The 17,568-nt window shown below is 44.6% G+C and overlaps 1 protein-coding gene across 1 annotated transcript; it reads left to right on the forward strand.

Annotated features, from left to right (window-relative positions):
* The first annotated feature begins 11,960 nt into the window (after positions 1-11,960).
* badb (BCL2 associated agonist of cell death b) lies at positions 11,961-15,808 on the forward strand. The gene is made up of 4 exons (XM_041867926.2): positions 11,961-12,143; positions 12,964-13,119; positions 13,961-14,163; positions 15,343-15,808. The coding sequence occupies exons 2-4, from the start codon at positions 12,972-12,974 to the stop codon at positions 15,475-15,477; spliced, it is 486 nt and encodes a 161-aa protein (XP_041723860.1). The 5' UTR covers positions 11,961-12,143; positions 12,964-12,971; the 3' UTR covers positions 15,478-15,808.
* The last annotated feature ends 1,760 nt before the right edge of the window (positions 15,809-17,568 follow it).

Consider the following 17,568-nt stretch of genomic DNA (forward strand, 5'->3'; position numbering starts at 1 on the left):
TGAAAAGCCAGGAGAGAAGAGAGCCCGGTGGTCTGCTATGACAGGAAGAAGAGAGGAGGAGGAACGTGACATCATACCAGAGCTGTACGGCCCAGGGGAAGGGATGAACCACAGGGTGTAATAACCATGTACTCCATGTACCATGTATGGAGCTGAAGACATGGAGCTGGATGGAAGGATGGAAGGACGGGGGGGACGGGGGGGGACGGGGGGGAAATGGAGCAGACCCACATTTCTAAACCTACAAAGCACTTTGCAATTTACTCTAGTAAACATCTAGGGAACACTAGATTTAACGTACTACTGGACTACAGTAAACATCTAGGGAACACTAGATTTAACGTACTACTGGACTACAGTAAACATCTAGGGAACACTAGATTTAACGTACTACTGGACTACAGTAAACATCTAGGGAACACTAGATTTAACGTACTACTGGACTACAGTAAACATCTAGGGAACACTAGATTTAACGTACTACTGGACTACAGTAAACATCTAGGGAACACTAGATTTAACGTACTACTGGACTACAGTAAAAATACGTTCTATGGAGAGTTCCATTGATAGTCCAGGAGTAAGCACAATCTGGGCCGATGCTACTGGAAGGGGAGCGATGTAAAGTCTATCAGGAAGTCCATCAGTACTTTCTGATACTTATCTTTCATTCCACTAAAGGCAACATTGTGCAAAAAAATAGTGGTGGTGCAAGATTGGAAAACTAACGTCAGGACTCTCTCACTCAAGACAGAAAACTGCCTAGATAAGCATTGTAGCAGGCTAATGTCTGGAATAAATCCATTTGAGAAGAACTGAGCAGTGTTCTTGCTGAGCAAAGAAGAATTCTCCACGTTGGAGGAGATGTGGCAGCCTCTGTGCTCTAAAATGGGCGGAGACCGCCATCAAGCTTTCAATCATCATTTGACCCAATTAAATCGCTCTGATGTGGTAAGAGTGACACTAATGGATGTTATAACTAACATCCACAAAATATAGTGTAGATTTATAGTCTGTTATAACTAACATCCACAAAATATAGTGTAGATTTATAGTCTGTTATAACTAACATCCACTAAATATATGTCACGTTCGTTTATAGACGGGACGGACCAAGGCGCAGCGTGATATGCCAACAGGTTTATTTAACGAATAAACACACAACAAAACAACAATGAAACGTGAAGTCCAAGGTAGCACACAAACAACATACCTTACACGGAACAAGATCCCACAACCCACTAGTGCCAATAGGCTGCCTAAGTATGGTCCCCAATCAGAGACAACGAGCGACAGCTGCCTCTGATTGGGAACCACACCGGCCAACATAGATCTACACGATCTAGATCTAAACATAGAAAATGCAACATAGAACATACCACACAGAAAAATACACACTCTGACTCAACAAATACGAGTCCCCAGAGTCAGGGCGTGACAGTACCCCCCCCCAAAGGTGCGGACTCCGACCGCACAACATAAACATAACAGGGTAGGGGCCGGGTGGGCATTCCGCCTCGGAGGCGGATCCGGCTCAGGGCGTGACGACCACTTACTCTCCGCCTCCCTGTTGCGCCCCTGGTCTGGTCTGGACCTCGGCGCGCTGCTTCCCCTCTCCTTCCTCCCACGAAGTACCAAGCCCTGTCTGGACCCTGGTGTGGGAGACCCCGAACCTGGAGAGGGGCTGACGTCTGGGTCTGGACTGGAACCGCTGACTGGAGCTGGACCCGACGACGGTGGATCGAACTGCTCTGGCTCCGGAGTGGAGCCGCTGACCGGAGCTGGATCATGCACTGGTGGAGCGGACTGCTCTGGCTCCGGAGTGGAGCCGCTGACCGGAGCTGGACTAGACTCCGGTGGAGCGGATTGCTCTGGCTCCGGAGTGGAGCAGCTGACCGGAGCTGAACTGGGCACCGGTGGAGCGGACTGCTCTGGCTCCGGAGTGGATCCGCTGACCGGAGCTGGACTGGACCCCGGTGGAGCGGATTGCTCTGGCTCCGGAGTGGAGCAGCTAACCGGAGCTGGATCAGGCACCGGTGGAGCGGACTGCTCTGGCTCCGGAGTGGAGCAGCTGAGACAGGCACGGGCCGTGCCGGACTGGACACACGCACCACTGGCTTGGTGCGAGGAGCAGACAAAGGCCGGACCGGGCTGGCGACGCGCACCACTGGCTTGGTGCGAGGGACAGGAACAGGCCGGACCGGGCTGGCGACGCGCACCACTGGCTTGGTGCGAGGGACAGGAACAGGCCGGACCGGGCTGGCGACACACACCACTGGCTTGGTGCGAGGGGCAGGAACAGGCCGGGCCGGACTGGCGACGCGCACCACTGGCTTGGTGCGAGGGACAGGAACAGGCCGGACCGGGCTGGCGACACGCACCACTGGCTTGGTGCGTGGGGCAGGAACAGGCCGGGCCGGGCTGGCGACGCGCACCACTGGCTTGGTGCGAGGGACAGGAACAGGCCGGACCGGGCTGGCGACACGCACCACTGGCTTGGTGCGTGGGGCAGGAACAGGCCGGGCTGGCGACGCGCACCACTGGCTTAGTGCGGGAAGCAGGAACGGGTCGGGCCGTACTGGGAACACGCACCACTGGCTTAGTGCGGGGAGCAGGAACGGACCGGACTGGCGACACGCACCACTTGCTTGGTGCGAGGAGCGGGACTGGGTTCCTTTATTAACCCCCGCTCCTTTTGCTGCCTAACCAGCTCCTCTCGCCGTGCCTCTACACCTTCCTTCTCCCTTTTAGCCTCCTGTAGCTCCTCCCTCTGTGCGAATAACTCCTGCTCCCTCTGAACCAATAGCCCCCGTAACATGGTGGCCTCCTCTCCTAACCTGCAGATCCGCCCTGTCGCTGCCTCCTGCTGCCTCGTCGTCCACACCGTGTGCCCCCCCAAAAAATGTTATTGGGGTTGCCTCTCAGGTCTCCGTCGTCGGCACTCCTCTTCCCATGAGGACTCCTCCGGAAGCCCCCACGCATTAGGGAACAGACGTCATCCTCCGACTCCTCAGTGTAATACTGTTCCCACTCCTCTTCCCAAGGTCGTAGGGACCCAATCTGAAACCCAACCGGGTGCAGTGGTCGGGGCTCTTCTCTATCGCTCCCCGACCACCCCTTTAGCCCCCCCCCCCAAATTTTATTGGGGCTGCTTCTTGGGCCTCCTCCTCGGCCGGCTTCCGTGTTGCCGTTGCTCCTCTCCTGCCTGGGCATCTACCTTCACCCATGGCCCTTTCCCCACGAATATCTCTTCCCATGACCACAATTTACCCACCTGTGACATGGCTATTCGCTCTTCCTGGGCACGCTGCTTGGTCCTCGTTTGGTGGGATCTTCTGTCACGTTCGTTTATAGACGGGACGGACCAAGGCGCAGCGTGATATGCCAACAGGTTTATTTAACGAATAAACACACAACAAAACAACAAACGAAACGTGAAGTCCAAGGTAGCACACAAACAACATACCTTACACGGAACAAGATCCCACAACCCACTAGTGCCAATAGGCTGCCTAAGTATGGTCCCCAATCAGAGACAACGAGCGACAGCTGCCTCTGATTGGGAACCACACCAGCCAACATAGATCTACACGATCTAGATCTAAACATAGAAAATGCAACATAGAACATACCACACAGAAAAATACACACCCTGACTCAACAAATACGAGTCCCCAGAGTCAGGGCGTGACAATATAGTGTAGATTTAAAGTCTGTTATAACTAACACCCACTAAATATAGTGTAGATTTAAAGTATTTTATAACTGACGCCCACTAAATATAGTGTAGATTTAAAGTCTGTTATAACTAACACCCACAAAATATTGTGTAGATTTAAAGTCTGTTATAACTAACACCCACTAAATATAGTGTAGATTTAAAGTATTTTATAACTAACACCCACTAAATATAGTGTAGATTTATAATCTGTTATAACTAACACCCACTAAATACAGTGTAGATTTAAAGTTTGTTATAACTAACGCCCACTAAATATAGTGTAGATTTAAAGTCTGTTATAACTAACACCCACTAAATATAGTGTAGATTTAAAGTATTTTATAACTGACACCCACTAAATATAGTGTAGATTTAAAGTCTGTTATAACTAACACCCACAAAATATTGTGTAGATTTAAAGTCTGTTATAACTAACGCCCACTAAATATAGTGTAGATTTATAGTCTGTTATAACTAACACCCACTAAATATAGTGTAGATTTATAGTCTGTTATAACTAACACCCCCTAAATATAGTGTAGATTTAAAGTCTGTTATAACTAACACCTACTAAATATAGTGTAGATTTAAAGTCTGTTATAACTAACACCTACTAAATATAGTGTAGATTTAAAGTGTGGTATAACTAACACCCACTAAATATAGTGTAGATTTATAGTCTGTTATAATTAACACCCACTAAATATAGTGTAGAGTTTAAGTCTGTTATAACTAACACCGACAAAATATATTGCAGATGTATAGTCTGTTATAACTAAAATCCACTAAATATAGTGTAGATTTAAAGTATTTTATAATTAACACACACTAAATATAGTGTAGATTTAAAGTATTTTATAATTAACACCCACTAAATAAAGTGTAGATTTTAAGTCTGGTATAACTAACACCCACTAAATATAGTGTAGATTTAAAGTTTGTTATAACTAACTAACATCCACCAAATATATTGTAGATTTATAGTCTTTTATAATTAACACCCACTAAATATAGTGTAGATTTAAAGTATTTTATAACTGACGCCCACTAAATATAGTGTAGATTTATAGTCTGTTATAACTAACACCCACTAAATATAGTGTAGATTTAAAGTTTGTTATAACTAACACACTCTAAATATAGTGTAGATGTATAGTCTATTATAACTAACACCCACTAAATATAGTATAGATTTAAAGTCTGTTATAACTAACACCCACTAAATATAGTGTAGATTTATAGTCTGTTATAACTAACACACTCTAAATATAGTGTAGATTTAAAGTCTGTTATGACTAAAACCCACTAAATATAGTGTAGATTTAAAGTATGTGATAACTAACACCCACTAAATATAGTGTAGATTTATAGTCTGTTATAACTAACACCCACTAAATATAGTGTAGATTCAGTCTGTTATAGCTAACACCCACTAAATATAGTGTAGATTCAAAGTCTGTTATAGCTAACATCCACTAAATATAGTGTAGATTTAAAGTCTATAACTAATACCCACTAAATATAGTGTAGATTTATAATCTGTTATAACTAACACCCACTAAATATAGTGTAGATTTAAAGTCTGTTATAACTAACACCCACAAAATATTGAGTAGATTTAAAGTATGTTATAACTAACACCCACTAAATATAGTGTAGATTTATAATCTGTTATAACTAACACCCACCAAATATAGTGTAGATTTAAAGTATTTTATAACTGACGCCCACTAAATATAGTGTAGATTTATAGTCTGTTATAATTAACACCCACTAAATATAGTAAAGATTTAAAGTATTTTATAACTAACACCCACTAAATATAGTGTAGATTTATAATCTGTTATAACTAACACCCACTATATATAGTGTAGATTTATAGTCTGTTATAACTAACACCCACAAAATATTGTGTAGATTTAAAGCCTGTTATAACTAACGCCCACTAAATATAGTGTAGATTTATAGTCTGTTATAACTAACACCCACTAAATATAGTGTAGATTTATAGTCTAGTTATAACTAACGTCCACTAAATATAGTGTAGATTTATAGTCTAGTTATAACTAACGTCCACTAAATATATTGTAGATTTATAGTCTGTTATAATTAACACCCACTAAATATAGTAAAGATTTAAAGTATTTTATAACTAACACCCACTAAATATAGTGTAGATTTATAATCTGTTATAACTAACACCCACTATATATAGTGTAGATTGAAAGTATTTTATAACTGACGCCCACTAAATATAGTGTAGATTTAAAGTGTGGTATAACTAACACCCACTAAATATAGTGTAGATTTATAGTCTGTTATAGCTAACACCCACTAAATATAGTGTAGATTTATAGTCTGTTATAACTAACACCCACTAAATATAGTGTAGATTTATAGTCTGTTATTACTAACATCCACAAAATATAGTGTAGATTTATAGTCTGTTATAACTAACACCCACTAAATATAGTGTAGATTTATAGTCTGGTATAACTAACACCCACTAAATATAGTGTAGATTTATAGTCTGTTATAACTAACACCCCCTAAATATAGTGTAGATGTAAAGTCTGTTATAACTAACACCTACTAAATATAGTGTAGATTTAAAGTGTGGTATAACTAACACCCACTAAATATAGTGTAGATTTAAAGTCTGTTATAACTAACGTCCACAAAATATATTGTAGATTTATAGTCTGTTATAATTAACACCCACTAAATATAGTGTAGATTTATAGTCTGTTATTACTAACATCCACTAAATATAGTGTAGATTTATAGTCTGTTATAACTAACGCCACCTAATATAGTGTCGATTTTAAGTCTGTTATAACTAACACCCACTAAATATAGTGTAGATTTATAGTCTGTTATAACTAACACCCACTAAATATAGTGTAGATGTAAAGTCTGTTATAACTAACACCTACTAAATATAGTGTAGATTTAAAGTCTGTTATAACTAACACCCACTAAATATAGTGTAGATTTATAGTCTGTTATAACTAACGTCCACAAAATATATTGTAGATTTATAGTCTGTTATAACTAACGCCCACTAAATATAGTGTCGATTTTAAGTCTGTTATAACTAACACCCACTAAATATAGTGTAGATTTAAAGTGTGGTATAACTAACACCCACTAAATATATTGTAGATTTATAGTCTGTTATAACTAACGCCCACTAAATATAGTGTAGATTCAGTCTGTTATAGCTAACACCCACTAAATACAGTGGGGGAAAAAAGTATTTAGTCAGCGACCAATTGTGCAAGTTTGCACAATTGCAGAAAAACAGCCCCAAAGCATGATGTTTCCACCCCCATGCTTCACAGTAGGTATGGTGTTCTTTGGATGCAACTCAGCATTCTTTGTCCTCCAAACACGACGAGTTGAGTTTTGGTTTCATCTGACCTTATGACATTCTCCCAATCTTCTTCTGGATCATCCAAATGCACTCTAGCAAACTTCAGATGGGCCTGGACATGTACTGGCTTAAGCAGGGGGACACGTCTGGCAATGCAGGATTTGAGTCCCTGGCGGCGTAGTGTGTTACTGATGGTAGGCTTTGTTACTTTGGTCCCAGCTCTCTGCAGGTCATTCACTAGGTCCCCCTGTGTGGTTCTAGGATTTTTGCTCACCGCTCTTGTGATCATTTTGACCCCACGGGGTGAGATCTTGCGTGGAGCCCCAGATCGAGGGAGATTATCAGTGGTATTGTACGTCTTCCATTTCCTAATAATTGCTCCCACAGTTGATTTCTTCAAACCAAGCTGCTTACCTATTGCAGATTCAGTCTTCCCAGCCTGGTGCAGGTCTACAATGTTGTTTCTGGTGTCCTTTGACAGCTCTTTGGTCTTGGCCATAGTGGATTTGGAGTGTGACTGTTTGAGGTTGTGGACAGGTGTCTTTTATACTGATAACAAGTTCAAACAGGTGCCATTAATACAGGTAACGAGTGGAGGACAGAGGAGCCTCTTAAAGAAGAAGTTACAGGTCTGTGAGAGCCAGAAATCTTGCTTGTTTGTAGGTGACCAAAGACTTATTTTCCACCATAATTTGCAAATAAATTCATAAAAAATCCTACAATGTAATTTTCTGGATTTTTTTTCTCAATTTGTCTGTCATAGTTGACGTGTACCTATGATGAAAATTACAGGCCTCTCTCATCTTTTTAAGTGGGAGAACTTGCACAATTGGTGGCTGACTAAATACTTTTTTTCCCCACTGTATAGTGTAGATTCAAAGTCTGTTATAGCTAACATCCACTAAATATAGTGTAGATTTAAAGTCTGTTATAACTAATACCCACTAAATATAGTGTAGATTTATAATCTGTTATAACTAACACCCACTAAATATAGTGTAGATTTAAAGTCTGTTATAACTAACACCCACAAAATATTGTGTAGATTTAAAGTCTGTTATAACTAACACCCACTAAATATAGTGTAGATTTATAATCTGTTATAACTAACACCCACTAAATATAGTGTAGATTTAAAGTTTGTTATAACTAACGCCCACTAAATATAGTGTAGATTTAAAGTATGTTATAACTAACACCCACTAAATATAGTGTAGATTTAAAGTCTGTTATAACTAACACCCACTAAATATAGTGTAGATTTAAAGTCTGTTATAACTAACACCTACTAAATATAGTGTAGATTTAAAGTCTGTTATAACTAACACCTACTAAATATAGTGTAGATTTAAAGTCTGTTATAACTAACACCCACTAAATATAGTGTACATTTAAAGTCTGTTATAACTAACGTCCACAAACTATATTGTAGATTTAAAGTCTGTTATAACTAACGTCCACAAAATATATTGTAGATTTATAGTCTTTTATAACTAACACCCACTAAATATAGTGTAGATTTATAGTCTGGTATAACTAACACCCCCTAAATATAGTGTAGATTTAAAGTCTGTTATAACTAACACCCACTAAATATAGTGTAGAGTTTAAGTCTGTTATAACTAACATCTACTAAATATAGTAAAGATTTAAAGTATTTTATAACTAACACCCACTAAATAAAGTGTAGATTTTAAGTCTGTTATAACTAACACCCACTATATATAGTGTAGATTTATAGTCTGTTATAACTAACACCCACTAAATATAGTGTAGATTTTAAGTCTGTTATAACTAACACCCACTAAATATAGTGTAGATTTATAGTCTGTTATAACTAACACCCACTAAATATAGTGTAGATTTAAAGTCTGTTATAACTTACATTTTTTAAACATTTTTAGTCATTTAGCAGACGCTCTTATCCAGATCGACTTACATTTAGTGAGTGCATACATTTTTCATACTGGCCCCCCGTGGGAAATGAACCCACAACCCTGGCGTTGCAAGCGCCATGCTCTACCAACTGAGCTACAGGGGACATCCACTAAATATAGTGTAGATGTTAAGTATTTTATAACTAACTAACATTCACTAAATGTAGTTATAACAGACATTAACTATGTACAGACTCAGTGAGCATAGCCTTGCTATTGAGAGGCCGCCATAGGCAGACCTGGCTCTCAATAGAAGACAGGCTATGTGCCCACTGCCCACAAAATGAGGTGGAAACTGAGTAGCACTTACTAAACTCCTGACAAATGTATGACAGTATTAGAGACACATACTTGCCTCAGATTACACAAAACCACAAAGAATTCAAAAACAAATCCAATTTTGATAAACTCCTTTATCTATTGTGTGAAATACCACAGTGTGCCATCACAGCAGCAAGATGTGTGACCTTTTTGCCACAAGAAAAGGGCAACTAGTGAAGAACAAACACCATTGTAAATACAACCCATATTTATGTTCATTTATTTTCCCTTTTACAACACTGTCTGTAGCCATAATATGACATTGTCTCTATTCCTTTGGAACTTGTGTGAGTGTAATGTTTATTTCTGATTGTTTATTTCACTTTTGTTTGCTATCTACTTCACTTGCTTTGGCAATGTTAACATACGTTTCCCATGCCAATAAAGCCCTTTGAATTGAAACTGAGAGAGAAAGAAAGAGCGAGAGAGGTTCTTCCTCTTCTGTAATGGTTTACCGTAATGTTTGACTCCCCTTGCAATAAGGAACCTCAACTAAGTATAGTGTAGAGATAGTTGTATGGTCTTCAGTGGGGACACACAAATGTCTTCAGTGGGGATTGAACACACACACACGTCTTCAGTGGGGTCTGGCTGTACGGGAGAAGGGCGAGGTTAGTTCTGTTCTGTAGGGATATAAATGGTTGATAATTGTATAGGACTGAAATACAGGGATGTTTACCAGCCACAGACAGAGAGACAGAGAGAGAGAAAGAGAGAGAGAGAGAACATCAGAGGGCAGGGTACTTTCATGTACTCTGTCATTCTGGTCCATGTTAACAACACACATTAAAACTTATTCACCCCTTCTCTCTTTCTGTTTCTCGCTCTCTCTACTTTTCCTCTCTCTCTCTCTCAACTTTGAACTAACAGTCCTTCATCCTGAGAGATTAATGATTACCTAATCCTCTACGATATTCCACACTGATCATAACAGTTTTTACATTTTCTCCAGCTATAACAGAGCAGCACTGTTGCCATTAGATTCTTAAGAGCAGCGTTTCCTGTCTTACTTCGCCACCTGCTGGTGATTTTATTCAACTACATCCTCTAAAACATTTCCTTCTGGCGGCCCCATGTGGCCTATTGAGGTATTGCAGGTTACTCTCAACAGGCCTCTTCCCTACCTTCCTCCCTTCTCCCACACATCCTCTATTGCATCCACCTGAATCACTTCTCCCTGGCCTTTTCTCAATTGCATACTCCTCGCGTCCTCTCTCCTCGCCTCCTTCTCAAAAACCCATTGGAAGAGGAGGTCAAGGGAGGGACCTCTGGCTTTCTCATCCAACGAGTTTCGAGGAGGCGGCGAGGAGAGAGGACGCGAGGAGTATGCAATTGAGATTCTCCCCCCGTATGCCCCAGTGTCCCCACCTGTTGATCAGTGGGAATGCCTATACACAGGTGAAAGGAAAGACTACAGGGGATAGAAGAGTGTGGCTGTTGGGGTTCTTCTCTCTTTTTCACAATTTTCACCACAGTATGACACTAGTGGAAATGGTAGTGCCTCAGGGCGTTGGGCCACCGCGAGCCGCCAGAACCGCTTCCATGAGCCTTGGCATAGATTCTTGGAAGTGTCTGGAACTCTATTGGAGGGATGTGACACCATTCTTCCACGAGAAATTCGGGGACCACTCCAGAATCTCCCATGACTGTTAAATTGGGATGAGGTCCGGTGACTGAGATGGCCATTGCACATCGAGAAACATCAGCAAGTTGAGCAGTCTTTGTCACTGAAGCTCCTGGCAAATGTGCCCCAACGATCACCCCTCTTTCAAAGTCACTGAGATCTCTTCTTCTAGACATGGTAGCCAAAATAATGGACAACTGGGCCTGCCAGCACTTTTATACATGACTCTAAGCATGATGGGATGTTAATTCCACACCTGTGTGGCAGCACCTGCTTTCAGTATACTTTGTATCCCTCCATTTACTCAAGTGTTTCCTTTATTTTGGCAGTTTCCTGTATATATTTATAACAATATGCCATTTAGCAGAGGCTTTTATCCAAAGAGACTTACAGTCATGCATGCATAGATTTTACGTATGGGTGTCCCCGGGAGAGGAACCCACTATCCTGACGCAAGCACCATGCTCTACCAGCTGAGACATACATGTTAATGACATCATCACTACTTTTAATGAGAGACACAGATTGTTTCTGTCATAAGGAAGTTCATTCTCAAAGACCTGAGTCAGGTCCAGTCACAGGGAACGGGTCCAGTCACAGGGAACGGTCCAGTCACAGGGAACGGGTCCAGTCACAGGGAACGGGTCCAGTAAAGGGAACAGGTCCTGTCTTCCACAAAACCAAGTAAGAAAAAAAACCTCTAATAAAGGTTTCTAGAGATATGACTAGTTACATTTTGCATTTGGTGGTGCGTGGGTTATACAGTATATAGCTTACATCAACAAGGTACTGTATTATACATGCCCTCAGTGGAGGCCGCTGGTTACCCATCTACCGTATGTATGGGTTGAATATTTCTGTTGCGCTCCTATACCACATATTAGGGGGCAGCCGGCGAGAAAAACAAAACGCGAGCCGAATCCTAGCTCGCAACAGTGACGTAAGCGGCAAGGCCAGTCCAACGCGACCCGCGCAGGGCCCGACCATTGGTGGAGCGCAGGATAGCGGTGCGGTAGATAGACTGCCGCTACGCTATTGGGGGAGGGAAGAAAAACTGTATTGTACCGTTAAAAAAAAAGACACCAGAAAACAACAATATCAAGGTGGAAATAGAGAGCGGGAGACGCGGCTGCTCGAACATATTTACCTGTCAAAATACTTCGGGTAAGAAAATGTATTTTATATTCTGTTTTTTGACGTTATCAAACCGAGTGGCTTCCGCGGTTGGTGGTGTTGCCAAGTTTTCCATTGTCTCCAGAATCGATACAACAATCGCGAAGAGCACCGAAACAATTGTAGCATTTTAGCTAATTTGGGTGTGCTTGAATGTAACTAGTTGTCAATGTTGGTGATATCACATTATGCACCGCTTTTCCCCACGGTAAACAACTTTATCTTGCCGGTATATGATAACGTTGATACCTTTGGACCAAGGAGCAGAGCAAGTTGTGTTTGTGTGCTTTATATGTGAAGAAATCTTGTTGCAACATCGTGACAGAGTATTCAAACCTCAAACGAGACTATTTGTCAGTTTTAATCACAACAAGGGTTTAAACATGAATAATATGTTTGGTTACATCATTAGTTATTACTATGCTATTGTTATATAATTAGGCCAAGGTACTACCAATATAGTATTTTTTCTAAGTCTATTCCTGTGTGTGTGATCGTGAATTCAAAGTTAGAGGTTTGTCTTTCATTCATTCCAATGTGTGACTGACTGGGATTTGAACTCAGGTCGCCAGCGTGCCAAGACTGATTTGGCCCCCTGAGCTAAAGCCTTGGTACAAAGATTCAGGGTCTATTCGGGTCTGCTGTCAAGCACATTTTTTGTAATAATGTTGTCTCCCTCTCCTGTCTCTTTCTCTCTCTCTCTACCTCTCCTCCTGTCTCTTTCCCTCCCTCTCCGCTCTCTCTCTCGCTCTGCCCTCTCTCCCCTGTCTCTCATTCTCTCCGCTCTCCCTCCCCTCCTCTCTCACCGTAGATGTCAGCATGGCTCAGATGTTTACTATATCAGACAGCGAATCAGAGCCCTCAGAGGATGTAGGAGAAACAGAAACTGACCAATCGGCAGCCGGAAAGGGGATGACTGGCGGCCCACTAGGCCACGCCCTCACCGTGCCTGAGATGAGAATGGCAGGTATGATGCCCCCAGAGAACTCTGGGAAATAGCCACTATCGGTCTTACCAGGGTCGTGTTCATTAGGCACCAAGCGGAAGAAAACGCACTGAAACATGGACGGACTAGCTGGATTTTTCCAATAAGAAACGCTCCTTTTTGTTTTCTGTTGCAAAATATTTTCCGCTGCGTTCCCTAATGAATACCACCCTGATAGTCAGCCACCTTAGCCTGTCATAATGAACCCCAATAACATCTACTGTCTTGTTGCTATGGCTGTCATAATGAACCCCAGCACTGTTTTAGGAGTCCAATGCGATAGACTAGCGTCCTGTCCAGGGGGTGTACTGTACATCAAGCAGCCTCACTACAGAAACAGGAGATAGACTAGTGTCCTGTCCAGGGGGTGTACTTGTACATCAAGCTGCCTCACTACAGAAACAGGAGATAGACTAGTGTCCTGTCCAGGGGGTGTACTTGTACATCAAGCTGCCTCACTACAGAAACAGGAGATAGACTAGTGTCCTGTCCAGGGGGTGTACTTGTACATCAAGCTGCCTCACTACAGAAACAGGAGATAGACTAGTGTCCTGTCCAGGGGGTGTACTGGTACATCAAGCTGCCTCACTACAGAAACAGGAGATAGACTAGTGTCCTGTCCAGGGGGTGTACTGGTACATCAAGCTGTCTCACTACAGAAACAGGAGATAGACTAGCGTCCTGTCCAGGGGGTGTACTTGTACATCAAGCTGCCTCACTACAGAAACAGGAGATAGGCTCCTGCCCTATGGGCCGTTCTGGCTCGGACAGACAAGGCCTACCTACTTCTCGCCCCACTCTCCCTCTTCTCTCTCTCCTATAGGAGAGGGTCGATTGAGGATGAACTCAGAGTCCCAGGCCCAGGAGCTCCAGGGTAGTGGGCCAGGGGTGGACGGCGTGCCCACAGACGGAGCATCTTTCCGGGTTCGCTCCCAGTCGGCCCCCCCTGCCCTCTGGGCGGCCAAGAAATATGGACGGCAGCTCCGACGCATGAGTGACGAGTTTGATACATGGCTGGATAAAGGGGTGAGACATGGGGCTGTGGGAGGGGTGAGACATGGGGCTGTGGGAGGGAGGAGGAGGGGTGAGACATGGGGCTGTGGGAGGGGGGAGGAGGGGGTGAGACATGGGGCTGTGGGAGGGGGGAGGAGGGGTGAGACATGGGGCTGTGGGAGAGAGGAGGGGGAAGGAGGGGTGAGACATGGGGCTGTGGGAGAGAGGAGGGGGAAGGAGGGGTGAGACATGGGGCTGTGGGAGAGAGGAGGGGTGAGACATGGGGCTGTGGGAGAGAGGAGGGGGAGGAGGGGTGAGACATGGGGCTGTGGGAGAGAGACGGGGTGAGACATGGGGCTGTGGGAGAGAGGAGGGGTGAGACATGGGGCTGTGGGAGAGAGGAGGGGGAGGAGGGGGTGAGACATGGGGCTGTGGGAGAGAGGAGGGGTGAGACATGGGGCTGTGGGAGAGAGGAGGAGGGGGGAGGAGGGGTGAGTCATGGGGCTGTGGGAGGGGTGAGACATGGGGCTGTGGGAGGGAGGAGGAGGGGTGAGACATGGGGCTGTGGGAGGGAGGAGGGGTGAGACATGGGGCTGTGGGAGAGAGGAGGGGGAAGGAGGGGTGAGAAATGGGGCTGTGGGAGGGGGGAGGAGGGGGTGAGACATGGGGCTGTGGGAGAGAGGAGGGGGGAGGAGGGGTGAGACATGGGGCTGTGGGAGAGAGGAGGGGTGAGACATGGGGCTGTGGGAGAGAGGAGGGGGAGGAGGGGTGAGACATGGGGCTGTGGGAGAGAGGAGGGGTGAGACATGGGGCTGTGGGAGAGAGGAGGGGGGAGGAGGGGTGAGACATGGGGCTGTGGGAGAGAGGAGGGGTGAGACATGGGGCTGTGGGAGAAAGGAGGGGTGAGACATGGGGCTGTGGGAGAGAGGAGGGGGAAGGAGGGGTGAGACATGGGGCTGTGGGAGAGAGGAGGGGTGAGACATGGGGCTGTGGGAGGGAGGAGGGGGGAGATATGGGGCTGTGGGAGAGAGGAGGGGGAAGGAGGGGTGAGACATGGGGCTGTGGGAGAGAGGAGGGGGAAGGAGGGGTGAGAGGACGAGTTGTGGGAGGGTAGAGGGGAGATGAGATGCTTCAATCTTGTATCAAAAACACTTAACCTGTTTTCCTTCCTTTCTTTCTCTCCCTCTATCGCATGACCCCTGACCTCTATAGGAGATGAGGCGGGTGAAGAGTGCGGGAGCAGCCAAACAGATGACAAAGTCCCCCAGCTGGTGGGCCTACCTGTTCAGCCACCAAGAGACAGAGACTGAACACACCTCTACCATCCCACCACGATCATCTGAGTAGAGAGGGAGGGAGGGAGACAGACAGAGAGAGAGGGGGGTGGAGGGAGAGGAAGGAGAGAGGGGTGGGCCTACCTCTTCTCTCACCAAGAGAAAGAACACACCCGTAATCGTACCGCTATTGAACCACGGTCATCTGAGTAGAAAGAGGAGGATGGAGAGAGAGAGAGAGAGAGAGGGGGACAGAAGATGGATTGAAAAAGAAAGGGAGAGATGGGCCTACCTGTTTTCTCACCTGCTACTGAACCACAATCAGCAAAGTGTAGAGAGAGATGGAGGGAGAGTGACAGAGAGAGAGGGATGGAGGGAGAGGAAGGAGAGAGAGGGATGTAGGGAGAGTGACAGAGAGAGAGGGATGGAGGGAGAGGAAGGAGAGTCACAGAGAGAGAGGGAGAGGAAGGAGAGTCACAGAGAGAGGGATGAGGGAGAGAAAGGAGAGTCACAGAGAGAGAGAGGGATGAGGGAGAGGAGAGTCACAGAGAGAGAGATGGATGAGGGAGAGGAAGGAGAGTCACAGAGAGAGGGATGAGGGAGAGGAAGGAGTCACAGAGAGAGAGGGATGAGGGAGAGGAAGGAGAGAGAGAGGGATGTAGGGAGAGGAAGGAGAGTCACAGAGAGAGAGAGGGATGAGGGAGAGGAAGGAGAGTCACAGAGAGAGGGATGAGGGAGAGGAAGGAGAGAGAGAGGGATGTAGGGAGAGGAAGGAGAGTCACAGAGAGAGAGAGGGATGAGGGAGAGGAAGGAGAGTCACAGAGAGAGGGATGAGGGAGAGGAAGGAGAGTCACAGAGAGAGAGGGATGTAGGGAGAGGAAGGAGAGTCACAGAGAGAGAGGGATGAGGGAGAGGAAGGAGAGTCACAGAGAGAGAGGGATGAGGGAGAGGAAGGAGAGTCACAGAGAGAGAGGGATGAGGGAGAGGAAGGAGAGTCACAGAGAGAGAGGGATGTAGGGAGAGGAAGGAGAGAGAGGGATGTAGGGAGAGGAAGGAGAGAGAGGGATGAGGGAGAGGAAGGAGAGAGAGAGGGATGTAGGGAGAGGAAGGAGAGTCACAGAGAGAGGGATGTAGGGAGAGGAAGGAGAGTCACAGAGAGAGGGATGTAGGGAGAGGAAGGAGAGTCACAGAGAGAGAGATGAGGGAGAGGAAGGAGAGAGAGGAAGGAGTAGAGACAGCCACAGAGCCATTACCAGAGTAACAAGGTAGAGGGTGGAGAGGTAGAAAGAGACAGACAGACAGATAAAGGAGAGAATAAAAGGGGATGAGACCAAACGAGAACAACTAGCATCCACCCAAGGCCCAAACGGGTCATTAGGTAATCATTTTTACTGTTTCTCCCATTAACGCTATGCAACACAGAGGGAGAGAGAGAGAGGCCAGACAACATGCACTGAGACGCAGAACAAAACAAAATGGCAGTCTGGTTCCTCTCACTCTTACCTAGTGAGAAATAAACTCTTCTCCATCTCAATGAATCTCTCCTTGTTTCCCCGTATCCTATTTCCTCCTTTCCCTCGGACCTTCTTCTCCAATGCATTTTTAGAAGGACACGAGGAGCGGTGGTGTAAGGAATCAAGGAAAGATGAATTGGGAATGAGTCTTACCGTATGTTGTGTATCCCAAATGGCACCCTATTCCCTATAGGCTCTGGTCAAAAGTAGTGCACTAAATAGGGAATAGGGTGCTATTTTGGGATACACACCGTGTGGTAGTTAGCAACCACAATCACTGCCATCTTACAATGATGGCTGCACTCCGACAACTAGCCCATTTCAAAATAAATGTCTCAAATATAAAGAACCATCTTGTTTAAATGACAATCTTTGATAGTAGTGCTAATAATGTTTTGTATAAAAACAAGAACTGCAGAGGAACAGTTTATCAGGACGATAGAATTTAATTAAATACGACTTATAACTTTCAGAGCAAAACCAATGAGGATTAAAGCCTTGGGTCTTTAAACTGTAAATACTGTTAATATTTTAATGAATGAAACTAATGGACAATGACTATGTAAACTGCTGAACAACAAAATGTGACTTTTATTAATGACACTATTGATACTATGGATGCGTCATAAATAGCACCCTATTCCCTATAT

Source organism: Coregonus clupeaformis, unplaced genomic scaffold (genome assembly GCF_020615455.1).
Source record: "Coregonus clupeaformis isolate EN_2021a unplaced genomic scaffold, ASM2061545v1 scaf0514, whole genome shotgun sequence".
Lineage (NCBI taxonomy): Eukaryota > Metazoa > Chordata > Actinopteri > Salmoniformes > Salmonidae > Coregonus > Coregonus clupeaformis.

What these genes read in the sequence shown, in the direction of transcription:
- badb (XM_041867926.2), top strand. Translation starts at nt 12,972, where the DNA reads ATGGCTCAGATGTTTACTATATCAGACAGCGAATCAGAGCCCTCAGAG. An exon ending in GCCTGAGATGAGAATGGCAG is followed by an intron (nt 13,120 to 13,960) that starts GTATGATGCCCC and finishes TCTCTCCTATAG; the next exon opens with GAGAGGGTCGATTGAGGATG. An exon ending in ATACATGGCTGGATAAAGGG is followed by an intron (nt 14,164 to 15,342) that starts GTGAGACATGGG and finishes TGACCTCTATAG; the next exon opens with GAGATGAGGCGGGTGAAGAG.